The sequence below is a fragment of the Fringilla coelebs genome (assembly GCF_963513975.1).
Source record: "Fringilla coelebs genome assembly, chromosome: 10".
NCBI lineage: Eukaryota > Metazoa > Chordata > Aves > Passeriformes > Fringillidae > Fringilla > Fringilla coelebs.
Window position 1 is genome coordinate 13,445,632 of NC_140036.1, and position 12,504 is coordinate 13,458,135.

General features: G+C 46.8%; 1 protein-coding gene across 1 annotated transcript; it reads left to right on the forward strand.

Moving 5' to 3' along the window:
- The first annotated feature begins 1,058 nt into the window (after window positions 1–1,058).
- LSG1 (large 60S subunit nuclear export GTPase 1) lies at window positions 1,059–10,913 on the forward strand. Its single transcript, XM_084212138.1, has 14 exons — window positions 1,059–1,201; window positions 1,275–1,392; window positions 1,641–1,761; window positions 2,332–2,418; window positions 3,137–3,223; window positions 4,264–4,324; window positions 5,021–5,197; window positions 5,361–5,786; window positions 6,094–6,195; window positions 7,010–7,153; window positions 7,460–7,583; window positions 8,196–8,275; window positions 8,905–9,078; window positions 10,365–10,913. Exons 1-14 carry the CDS (start codon window positions 1,121–1,123, stop codon window positions 10,542–10,544), a joined length of 1,962 nt encoding a protein of 653 aa, XP_084068264.1. The 5' UTR covers window positions 1,059–1,120; the 3' UTR covers window positions 10,545–10,913.
- Window positions 10,914–12,504: the final 1,591 nt, after the last annotated feature.

Below are 12,504 nucleotides of genomic sequence, written 5' to 3' on the forward strand. Positions count from 1 at the left end.
CATTCAGTGGTACCCTAGCTGGTCATGCAATTTCCTCTGTCTGGCAAAGATGCCCAGACTCTGGCTAGATTTTGCAAGCAACCTCCCATATCCACATGCAGGATCCGACTTTGCCGCCATCATTCCTCGCATGCACTGTTTGCTGTATTGGGATGGTGGACACTAGGGAAGGGGAACCTGCACTGGCCTGCCTGTGTCACAGGGCACAGGATCAACCTCAGCCACAGGAGCTGGTGGTTTTCCCCAGAGGGACACACAGACCCCTGCCCTGCCCACGGCTGGCTGCTAGGCAGGGTTTTGCACGATGTGGTTTGATAGCATCTGCACCAGGCCAAACCAGCAAGAGAAACTGGCCCCGCTGCTGCGGGCACTGCCACGGGCTGGGCTGGGGCTGGCAGCCCTGCGTGCCACCCCAGTGCCACGGCCTTCAGCTGCAGCACCAACCTTGGGTGGGAATGAACCGTACCACAGGCTCATTACTGGAGGGGTTGGTGGCTGCTGCGGGAGGGAGGGGGTTAGAGCTGAGCCTGAGGAGGGGAGACCCAGAGAGATGTGTGTCCATACTGAGAACCATAGGGTGGGAGGGACAGAAAGATGGATGGATGGATGGATGGATGGATGGATGGATGGATGGATGGATGGATGGATGGATGGATGGATGGATGGATGGATGGATGGATGGATGGATGGATGGATGGATGGATGGAAGATCACAGAACCAACTGGGTTGGAAAAGACCTCTGATATCGAGACCAACACCGTATCAACTAGACCATGGCACTAAGTGCCACATTCTTAAACAACTCCAGGGACGGTGACTCCACCAACTCCCTGCGCAGTCCACTCCAACGCCTAATCACCCTTTCAGTTTAGAAATTCTTCCTAATGTCCAACCTAACCCTCCCCTTGTGCCGGTTCGGGCTGTGTCCTATCGCCCTGGCGGGCCGGCGAGGGCCGGTGCCGGTGCGGTGGCGCCGCCTGCTGGCAGACGCCGGGGCGCGGCGGGGCGGGCGCGGCGGAGGCGGCGGAAGGGGCGGGCGGCGGAAGGGGCGGTGGGAGCGGGCGGTAGAACGCGGCGGTCCGCCCGCCCCTTCCGTCGGCGGGGCGGCGGCGACGGCACATGGGCAAGAAGCGGAGCGATGGGCTCGGGCGCTGCCTGCAGCGGCAGCGCGGGCTGGAGCGCCGCGGCGCCTCCTCGTGGGTAAGCCGGGGGCCGGGGAGGAGGGAGAGAGGTCGGGGCGGCCCGGACTGACGGCGGTGTCCTGTCCCGGCAGCTTCACGCCAGCGAGGTGGTCGCGGAGCGCGGCCCGGAGCTGCGGTCGGCGCCCGAGCAGAGCCCGCTGGAGGAGTTCCTGGCCACGGCCGAGCTGGCCGGCACCCGCTTCGTGGCCGGTGAGCGGCTGGGACGGGCCTGGGGCTGCGGCTGGGCCGGGGCCGGATCCGGGGGCTGAGGAGGGGATCCCGGGGCGGGGCGACACCGGTTCGGGGGCGAGTGAGTGCGAATGGGTGCTGGCAGTGGGTCTGACCCGCGGGAACTGGGGCAGGCTGTGAGGCCCTGAGCCAGGGCTGGGGTCAGCAGGGACAGGATGGGGTGGCAGCGCTGGGGACAGGTGGCTTTGGATGACTGTCTCCGCTTTCAGAGCGTCTGAATGCCCAGATCGTGTCTGCCCAGAGCTGCACGGGCCTGCTCACAGCACAGGAGGCCCAGCACGTTCGGCAGCTGCACCAGGAGAATCAGGAGTTCCTGCGAATCCCTCGGAGGTGAGGTCTGCAGGGCGGCCTGGATGCCCCTTGGCTGACTGGGGCTCCGGGGCTGGTCCCTCCGTGGCTGCAAACCCGAGGACAGCTCTCAGACTGGCAATACCCTCCTTTTGGAGAAGCCACTAACTAACCTATACGAGCAGGCTGTAACCCACAGTACAGGTGCCAGTCTGCCATGTGAGTGCTGCCAGTGCCAGCCTCTGTGGCCTGGTAGTGTGGGTTTCCTGCCCAAAGCTTGGCACTGCTGAGGCAGGTGCATCCAGGCTGCCTGGTAAGCCTTTTCAGAGCTCTGGGAATGGTGAACAGAGATGTTAACCCCCATCTTAATGACCCTACATAATTTAGCTCAAGAAAATAGCTTTGTGGTATCTGCTGTACATGCTCTCTGTTAATGGAGTTTGGAAGGAACAAGGAAAGAAGGTGTACTTAAAGCTGCTGACAACAGCTTGCACATCTGAAGCATTACTTCAGCATAGCTGAATGTGTGGTTTTTATGTTCTATTTACTGAAGTAATGTAGCTGGACTGACTGCTATTGCTGACCACTCACTCCAGAATATGCTTGTTATAGGCCACACTGGGATAGGACAACCAGTGCAGAGGACTTGAAGCAGGCAGAGAGAGAGAGCTTTCTTGAGTGGAGGCGACAGCTTGCCCAGTGAGTATGCTGCCTGTGGCTGGGTAAGTAGCTGGTGGCATTCAGTGACATGGGAAGCAGCGAGTTCTATTATCCTTGTTGGACCAATAAAACTAATGTCTACTCAGTAGCTCCCTGGACTTGTCCTGGAAGGCTGGACATCCCAGCCACAGTCCAGCATGTCTTTGTGGTCAGCTCTGCAGAACTGTCTTGTGTGTGCATGTTCTGTTAAATGAATTCAGGATGGTATGTGATATTCTTCATCCACCTGTGAAGCAGAGAGTTACTGGATGTCTCCTGAGTAAAGTTGTTCAGGTGGTGGTAACACCAAGTTAAAGGTTGTATAGAGGTATTTCAGCTACCATCCCCAAATTTCAGGTTTTTTTACAAGTAGTACTCAATTAAGAAAAACTACTGGCACTTGGGATAACTTCTCTCATTTGTTATCATGGCTCTCAAATTTCACAGGCAGATTGTTGATGAATTCTTGCTCTTGTCGTCTTTTACCTGCATTGACAAGATCAGAAGCCATTGTGTCACCACTAAACCACTGCCACTGACAGCAGGGTACCTGAGAACTTGATCTGTTTGAAAAAACTTCAGAAATAGTACCTCAATATGAGTTTGGTTTGATTACTCTCTGCAAAACTAAAGCCTTCTGGATCTAGGGAAGAACTGGTAGTGAGCTTACAGCCTACCATGGACGAAATGTGATGTTGTTTTTTCTGTTTTGCCTTAGCCTCGAGGAAGAGAAAAAGTTAATTCTAACCCCATTTGAAAGGAACTTAGAATTTTGGCGTCAGCTTTGGAGAGTCATTGAAAGAAGGTAAAGTGTTTTGCTATCCACTTTTTAAAAAGTGATGTTGAATGTATTTCCATGAATTTCAGCTTTTGAGACAAGCTTCACGTGTCTCAGCACAGGAAAAATTATTAAATTAGTAATGTTTTATTATCAGCACTGCAGTGATTTTGTTTTTGTGGTGCCTGCTAGCTCTCCACAGTGTGCTGTGCAGTGGTTCACTGTGAGACTCTTGGCCTTCCCCAGTAACTCTGTGTTGGAGGCCTCCTTTTGAGAAAGTGCCTTTGAGGTCTCTTGCCAAGATTAACCCCTTCCCCTCCTTCCCAACCAAACTTGCAGCAGCTGATGTTCAGGAGCAGGAGGCAAGGACTTAGTAATGTTGGGAAAGAAGGAACCCCTTGGTCCTTGTCTCTTTGCCACACAGAGAAGTTGCAGCAGTGCACAGAAGGCAGCAGCCTGTTGTACCACAGCAATAGCTTTGTTTGCTCTGCTGAGCTGTAATACAATAAGAGTGCTATCTGCTACGTTAATCTAACTGGAGCATTTAATTTCACTAGTAATTAGGTTTAAGATAATCTCATTTCACTTTCCTAAAATTGAAAAATACTTCACCAGTGAGGTCATGGTGAGCTGCTCCTTTCACAGAAGGGGCTTTGTCCTGAGTGCTGCTGGGCCCTTGGCTGGAAGAGTGCTGGTCAGGAGCATCCACTCTAGGGTGTCATGATGTGCAGTGTTAGTGTGCAGGGTGTGTTGAGGTGACTGGAATGTGTCATTAATGCCTTTCTGCTCCTGTTGAAGCTTTTTATTTCATGTAGAGTGAGGATGCTGTCTCAGAAGTGAATGGAAAAGTCACTCAGTCCTTTAACCTTTCCAAATAATTTGATCTGTTATCAGCCTTTGCTATGTATTTGCTTCAAACTAGTTCCGAGCAGTGTGGTTCAGTAATTTCTCTGCATCCCATCGCAGTATGATGGTGTCAGCTTTCCCTCATATTGATCTTTGAATGTCTGTAACTGTGCAGTCTTCTTTGTACCCATGGAGCTTATTAAATCCCTTTACTTTTGCAGTGATATTGTAGTCCAGATAGTAGATGCCAGAAACCCCCTTCTGTTTAGATGTCAAGACCTGGTAAGTAAACCACTTTCTTGAATGTTGTCTTCATTTTGCATCTTAATATTTATGTGATATATTTTTTGCTCAATGCATTCAGCTACCTTGAAGCTGTTTTGCTGTTGTGCCTGAGTGGATATCTTATTAGTTGATGCAAGTATTCTGGCATGAATTTTTTTTTTCTTTTGGTATTTCACACAGAATGTTGTGGATTTAGAGACTTCTGCAGATGTTACATTGCAGATACTATTTTATTCCTCATTACCCATTACAAGTGTCCTCATATAAAGGAATTGTTTTATGTAAAAGCACAGTGGAATAAAAGTGGGTGAGATTACAAAGGATCAAAAGTTATTGAAGAGACAAGTTTGTAGTGATAGGCTGTAGAACACTGCATCAGGGAGACATGAAGTTGCTCAAATAGTTATCTTAGGAGCTCCTGCTGCAGAGTGCTGATTAATCTCTTGTCACAGCTCTAAGCAAACAAGGTGTTTGCACACATGGCCAGCAACAAGCTGTATTGTGGTAGTTGGATGCTCCAATTTGTTCTTGTAGCTGTCTGCTAGACAGCACTTCCACCAACCTAGAGATGGTAAGCTTGGCTACACTGGTGTGGAGCTGCATGGAGTAATTTGCCTTGCTGCTCTTGTGTTGTCTTGGGGTGGAAGGAGTCGAAACCAAAGTACAAACCGATCCTTCTCTTGTTTTCTTTAGGAAAGTTACGTTAAGGAAGTCAGTAATGACAAGGAGAACATGATCCTGATCAACAAAGCAGATTTGCTGAGTGAGGAGCAACGTGCTGCTTGGGCACAGTTCTTTGAGAACGAGGGTGTCAAGGTGGTGTTCTGGTCAGCTTTGGCAGAGTGTGAACGGCTGGGCGGAGAAGCAAAGGTACTGCAGGTGACCAGTTCAAACTGGGTCTGTGCTGGCTGCAGCTGGTAATAGCTAAGCACTGAGCTGTCAGCTCTTGGATCTGGCTGATGACAGCTCACTGAGCCAGCAGCAAGGCTTGGGGTTGTCTTTGCATTTCACCTCTGAAGTGCTGTTCCCACAGGAACTGGGCTCTGAGGGGGGAGCGGAGCACCCAAGCGGTTCTGAGGATGAAGGCTCCAGTCAGGAAGATGACAGCACAGCACAAGGAAGTGCAGAAAGAGCGTCCACAGGCAGCACTTGGCAAAGTGCAAAGCAGGTCTTGGTGAGTGAGGATAACAGCAGTGATGAATATGAAGACTGTGAAGATGAGGAAGAGGAGGACTGGCAAACCTGTTCTGAAGATGAAGCTGGTGACAACATAAATGCTGTTGGTCCAGAGAGGATGGAAAGCAGGACTGAGGGTGCTGCAGTGCAGCACAGAGTGCAGGAGCGGAACAGGAACGTCAGGAACTTCAGCCATCTGGTACAGAGAAATGAGCTGCTGGAGATATTCAAAACTATGCACAATGGACCAAGGGTGAAGGATGGGGAAGTAAATGTTGGGCTGGTAAGTTGGACTTTGTGCTTAAATGGAACTTATTTAATCTAAATTCTAATTCCATGTGCCCTCCATGGGATAAATTCATCCTGTAGTCTGGCTTCCTATAAGGGTATAAAAACTGGCAAGCACAAACCACTGTGGGTTTTGTGCAAAGATGAATACTGAAGTTCCTAAAGCTCAGTGTGCCCCCCTGCTTGCCTTAGTTTTTTGGGGGTTTTTTTTAGAACATTTTATTAAAGAACTTCTGTGTCAGAGTTCTGTCAGTCTTTTGGCATCACCCTCCCTAATAACATTTCACTTCTTTGTCATCTAGGTGGGTTACCCTAATGTTGGCAAAAGTTCAACCATCAACACAATCCTTAGAAATAAGAAGGTGTCGGTGTCTGCTACACCAGGCCGTACAAAACACTTCCAGGTATTGCTAACAAATATCAGTCTTTTTTATCAATTTTTTTTTCCCCAGTGGAAGAGAGCTTCATTATGACCTAGTTGCAACCACATGCACTCCCTGAGAGCTCTGCCAGCCTGAACTGTGGCAGCAGAGTAGGTTGCAGAGGGGTGGTCTTGATGTGTGTAATTTGGAACTTTAATTCTTGCTTCTAAACTTTTGCTCGATTTTGAGTCACTCATGAGAGCTGCTGTGCAATGGGGCATGTTTTCCATCTCCTGATTTTTAGTTACCTTGTCTGGTTTTTTTCCAGCACCAGTTATGAGGAGAGAAGCTTTTTAACATGAGTGTTCCTCCAAGTAGCTTAAGGTCAAGGCTTCAAACTATCCTTGTCAACATTATTGCTGTGAATAAATGTTGTTTTGCTGATATTTTCAAATTGATCAAGCTTTGATTTTGAGGTAGCAACTCCAGTGCTATAGTGTGTGGGACCATGTGGGATTTGTACTTTTTGAATTCCTAGCTGTTTCAGAAGGTCCAACATACTTAAAGGTTTCTGGAGTGCTTTCTCCTCTCCCATCAGACTGGAGAGCTGAAGATCTTGCTGCCCCCATCTGGACACCTTATTTAGGAACTTTGAAAAATGTTGCTGTCTTCTACATCTGATCTGCTTAATTCATTGGTTGGGGCCAGCAGGGCAGGTGTCTGTGTTAGAAAAATTTCTGCTTATTGTCATTTGCATCCATGTTTCATCTATGCATTTGATTTTTTTGTTGTTGTTCCTTTTTCCTCTGTGGACACTGAGTTTCCATAGTGAACTAATGGGTTATTTATCATGTAGACCCTGTATGTGGAGCCTGGCCTGTGCCTTTGTGATTGCCCCGGTCTGGTGATGCCGTCTTTCGTCTCTACCAAGGCAGAAATGATTTGTTCTGGAATTCTGCCTATAGATCAGATGAGGGACCATGTTCCACCTGTTTCTCTAATATCCTTTGCGTGGGGTTTGTGAGACTGCGTGCAAGGGTTGGATCTGGAGTATGCCAAGTAGCGTGTTCCAGCTAGCAGCACATGTGCTCATGCTTTGGGGGAGGTGTGACATACTGGATAACACAGTCCTGCTGTGTTGGTCTTTTCCTATCTCATTTCAACTTAGTTGTGTTGTCAGGCTTGTGTTATTTTTCTAGTTTGCAATAAAATCCAAAAATCATTCTTTGTGTGTGCTCTTAGAGTGACAAGGGCAAGATGACTTGAGTAGCTGTAAATCACAAAGTGATTTCCTTCACTAGCTTATGTTTGCCAGCATATCCCACGCAACATTTTGGAAGCAACCTATGGAATAAATATCATAAGGCCGAGGGAAGATGAGGACCCAGATCGAAAGCCAACAGCTGAAGAGCTGCTAACAGCATATGGATGTGAGTGATGATCCTTTTAAAACCTGTCACCTCCACTGTGTGCATGGTCCTGAACATGGCCTTAGGAGAGCATTGTAAAGTTAGGCCCAGCTCGGGTTTGTTGTGCATTGGACCTCTTCGATAGGACTTGCCCTCCTCTCAGGAATGGTCTTTGTTTATGGCTCATCTCCTGTGGGAGTTGGAGTGGTGCTTTGCCAGTCTCATCTGACAGATGTAATGATATTGTGGAAGATATTGGTGAAGTGCCCTGCCAGTCTATAGGTGTGGTGCTCCTACCCTTTCAGATACCTCCCACCATCTGTGTCTGAATTAGACTTTGAAGAATGCAGTGAATTCTCATTCTCTGCCTTTGAAACAAAAATAAAAACCTAGCTGTTTTCTGCTAGTAGAAAGATATCAGCTCTTATAATTTCTTTTAGGTCAGGATACTTCTGCAGTACCTTTACAGTCACCAAAATTATTCTTTTTTTTTTCCCCTGCTTTCCCCAAGAGAAGCCTGTTTCTTAGGGAGTATTTTTGAGAAAGAATACAAATGGGTGGTTAGGCAGCAGAGGAGAACATATTAATATTCTCTTGTACTTACAAAGAATATACTTTGGATTTCTCTTCCAGATATGAGGGGTTTTATGACATCTCATGGACAGCCAGACCAGCCGAGATCAGCTCGATATATTTTAAAAGATTATGTCAATGTAAGTGCTTCCTACATCTGGGTTTTCTTCTCTTCTCAGAAGTGAATTAAAGGTTGCACTGGAATACAGTAAAGTCAGTTCTATTTCTCTGGATAAAATCACCATGTATCAAAAGACTCTTGAAATTGGGCTGCTTTTGTGTTTTAAAAGAATAAATTGAATTTCTCAAGCTGCCTAATCTTAGAAAGATTATTGCTTAAAAATATGGTGCCAACTAAATAAATAATCATATCTCCAAAGTAGCTAGCAGATACTCAAGAAATGAACCTGTAATGTACAGCTGGACCAATATTTGGCACTAAGGACTGTTGCTGTGTTGTAATACTACATGCTGCTTTAGCACCTCTCAGCAACTTATTGTAGATAATTTCTTAATAGGATCCTCTGGTGCTCCTGAGAGGTTTGCTCTGTGTTGTTTGCAGCTGGGCACTGCCGAGCAAATGGTGCTTTGATGTAGAGGTGGAATAGTAAGTTAGGAGTCAAGCCAGTTGTTGCCTGGGAGAAGAAATAGAGTGTACTGATAGTCTGCCAGTGTGAACCCCTGAACTTCAGGCCCTTCTTAGGTTTGGAGTTGTTTTCTTTTCTCTCTGAGCTTCTTTTGTAATAACTGAGTCCCATTGCTTTCACAGGGGAAGCTGTTATATTGCCACCCACCTCCTGGTATTGACCCAAATGATTTTCAGCACCAACACCAAAGATGCCCTGACAGTACAACTGTGCAGGCCACTGGATGGGTGAAGCCTGAGAAAAATACCAAAGCTAAACAAATTGAAAATGTGGTGGACAAAACCTTTTTCCATCAGGTAAATTCTGGAAAAGATTTCTTCTAGGAATTTTTGCTTCAGCACTCATCTGTAGTTACTGGGGGAAAACCACCTTTATAAGGATGGAGGTGTGCAGGTTTGAGTTAATGGTGTTTAATGCTGTGGGATCTGCATGGAATTTCTACCCAAGAGCTCTCTATTCTTTTTATTATCTCCTAAATCACTGGCAATGTCTTAGGTGACAGAAAGATTGCTAATGAGGTGTGCACAGATGATTTTTCAGAGGTCAGCATGGTGACCCTTGTCATTAGGAATCAGACATCAGTCTTGAGCAAACAGGAGGGTGACTGGGAAGAAAGACAAGGAGGAATGACTTGTCAACTGACCCAGAACAGGGTTTTGAACTAACAGGTCCTTCAAAGTGACATTCCTTGCCTGAGCTGTTATATTTAGAGGATGTTATAAGCTTTTTTAAGAGAATTGATTTAGTATTATGATGAGGTTTTGACTCAGAACCTGAAATCAGAGGAAAGATTACAAGCTGATTTAAAATCCAGTCAAGAAATCTCAAAATTCAGTGGAAAATGGGAATTTTTCTTAGCCTGTATGATTTCTTCTTAGGTCCTACAGGCATCTGTTTTGCCTCTACACTACTGAAGAAATGTATTAATGACTTATAGTGAAATTCATAACTGACCAGATCTGCATACCTGACAAGGATTAGAACAGGTTTTTAGCCATGAACAGGATGGGTCATAGACAGCATATTCCATTCTGTGTAGTTAGCTGGATGTGAGCACCGTATTTAGCACAGCTAAGATAATCATGCATTTTGAAAACAAGAACTCAGGCTCTTAAAAAAAAAAAAAGTGAGCTATTTCAGAAAACTGTGACCTGAAAAGAATGTTTGGGATTACCAGACTGTTGCTCTGCCTGCCCAAAGTGCTGGCACAAGCTGTGAGTCCCGTCAGTGCTGCCCACGCTCCAGACTTGAGCAACTTATTTTGGTCTGTGGCTTTCCTGGGCGCCAGATTTATTTGTGAAGACAATTTGTTGTGCACAGAGCAGAGGCTGCGAGGATCCATCCTGGTGCTGGAGCTGATGCTGGCTGGGGCACGGTGTCACGTCAGTGGCAGACACTGGGGACCCAGCAGAGCTTGGCAGAGCTGGAGCTGCTGGCAGGCTTTGGCTGCCCGCCGTGACCTTCCTGCAGCTCTGGAGCAGGCCCCGCTGGGTTTGAGCTTGCCTGTGTCTGGTTTTACTGACATAGTGCAGTGGTTGAGGATCTTGTCCTTGGTCACTGGAGGTTGTGTCTGCTTTTCCAGGAGAACGTTCGTGCCCTGATGAAAGGGGTCCGGGCTGCCATGGGCTACCGGCCTGGGAGCGGCCTCGTGCCTGCGGCTGCACCCAACCCTGCCAACGCGGTTGGAAAGCCCTGGAAAAAACACGGAAACAGGAACAAGAAGGAGAAAATCCGCAGGATCACGAAGCACCTGGAGGCTTAGCTGTGGCACCAGTATCTTGCCCTTTCAGGGCAGGGACTGTACAGTGTCACAGGCTTTAACTGAGGGGGAAAAAAGCAGATAAGTGGGCATCAGTAGCTCACCTGGGACTCTCTGCAGTGGATTGGCCTGGCAGGGGATGAGAGTGGGCTCTGGTGGCTGGAGTTCATCCCTTCTGAGAACAAAAGAGACCTGGCTGTTGGTGTTATCTGGAAGCCAGCCCAGACATTTGACTGCTGCTGAAACATCCTTTCAATGGGAGCAGATGGAGCTGTGCAGGAATGTTTTTTCCTTCCATAAAGGATGTATTTTTTAGCTGTTGCAATCAAAGCAAGCTCTGGTAAAACTGAGTAAAATCTTTAAACAGTTGAATTTTAGTGAGTGATGTTTGTTACATTTTGGGACACTATCACTCTTTTTTTTCTTTTTTTTTTTCCTGGTCTTTGAGGCTTGTTTGTTGATTTGACAAAATGCTTTAGGGTGTTGACAAATGAGGTAGAATGATCTTTATTGCCCTCTTCCTTCTCTGCTATTCTCAATCCTATTCTGTAGAACCTGTAACCACTCCCTATTTCCCAACTTGAGCAGAGCACAGCACACCATGCAAGGAAAATGTTGTTTTTATATCCTTTACACTGAGCTGGTATCAGTTGTTTTTGTGTGACTTCCCCATTGGCTCCATATGACTGCCTAAAAATCTGGTGCTAATTTGTCCCTAAATATACTTGAGATTTTACTTCCTGTGTGTGTGTCATGATCTGTCTCATTGCCCTAAGTCAGAGAATTGTCTGTTAGCAGATTTGAGTACATGAGTATTTGATGCTAAAAAGACTTGACTTACCTGCATCAGATTGAAGTGAGATTTGTTTCTCAGCTGCCCTACTGAGAAAATGTTTGTGCACTTGGTCAGCTCTTCATTCCTTGTTCAACACAGGGAGTAATGATAGGACTGGAAAAGCTCACGAAGACGAGTCATGCTTTGTTTTTAGGTGGTGGAAGGAATAACACATGATGCTGGTCTCTTGATGCTATAAAAAGGGATTGCTGTCTTGTAATTCTGTACTTTCCAGGCTTTAAATGTGGATGGAGAGATGAAAGCAACTGCTGAGCAAAGCCTCAGCAAACCAAGCCAGTTTTGGCTTTGTGACCCTTTGTGTGTGTCCTGTACAGGCAGTTCGTACTGTGTTTGCAGAGGGTCCCCTGACAGCAGAGCTCTCACCTCTGCTCCTGTTTCCCCTGAGGTGCCTGCTCTCAAGTCCCTAATTACATCACTGGAGGGAAGATAGTTCCCTGCCATGTGTAAAGTTAAAGTATAATTACCCTGAATTAATATGGTCAATGGTATTTTAAATCAGTGTACCATAGCGGAAAGTGGATTCTCAGGAGAGACTGTAAGTTGGAGAATTGTAATTGAAGATGTAAAACATTTTTTTTATTCTGTTTTTCTCCTTTAGAAGCATTTTGAATTGTTAGCCCATGTTGCATGTACTCAAGTTCTTTTCTTTTGCATTGTCTGTCCTTTCCTGTTGGCTGGGTCTCCAAGAGCCACCTTGCTGCACAGGCATCAGTGTCCTTATGTAGACCCTTCCAAATCTAGTGAGTGACAGAAATCCCCAGGGCCTGAGAGTTGGGATGACTTTGTGTTGCTTGTAGAAACTTTTTGCCATGAGACCTGCCAAGCAACTTGCAGTGTTTGCATGAGTGAACGGAGGATAATGTAAATATGACCAAGCAAGTAGTGTGTGCTCAGGTGTTAAATGCAAACTGCTCCTTGCTGTGCTAAAGGACTCTTGTCTCAACAGAAGACGGATGTAAAGACCTGAAAATATTTCATGCTGTTACTGAGCAGTGGGCAAAATAGGTAAGAGGCAAATTAATGCTTTCCTGTGGTGGTTTGATGTGTTGCTGAGCCACATCCCTCACTGGGCAGTGCCAGCTGGGCCTTGCTGACAGCTCAGTGCAG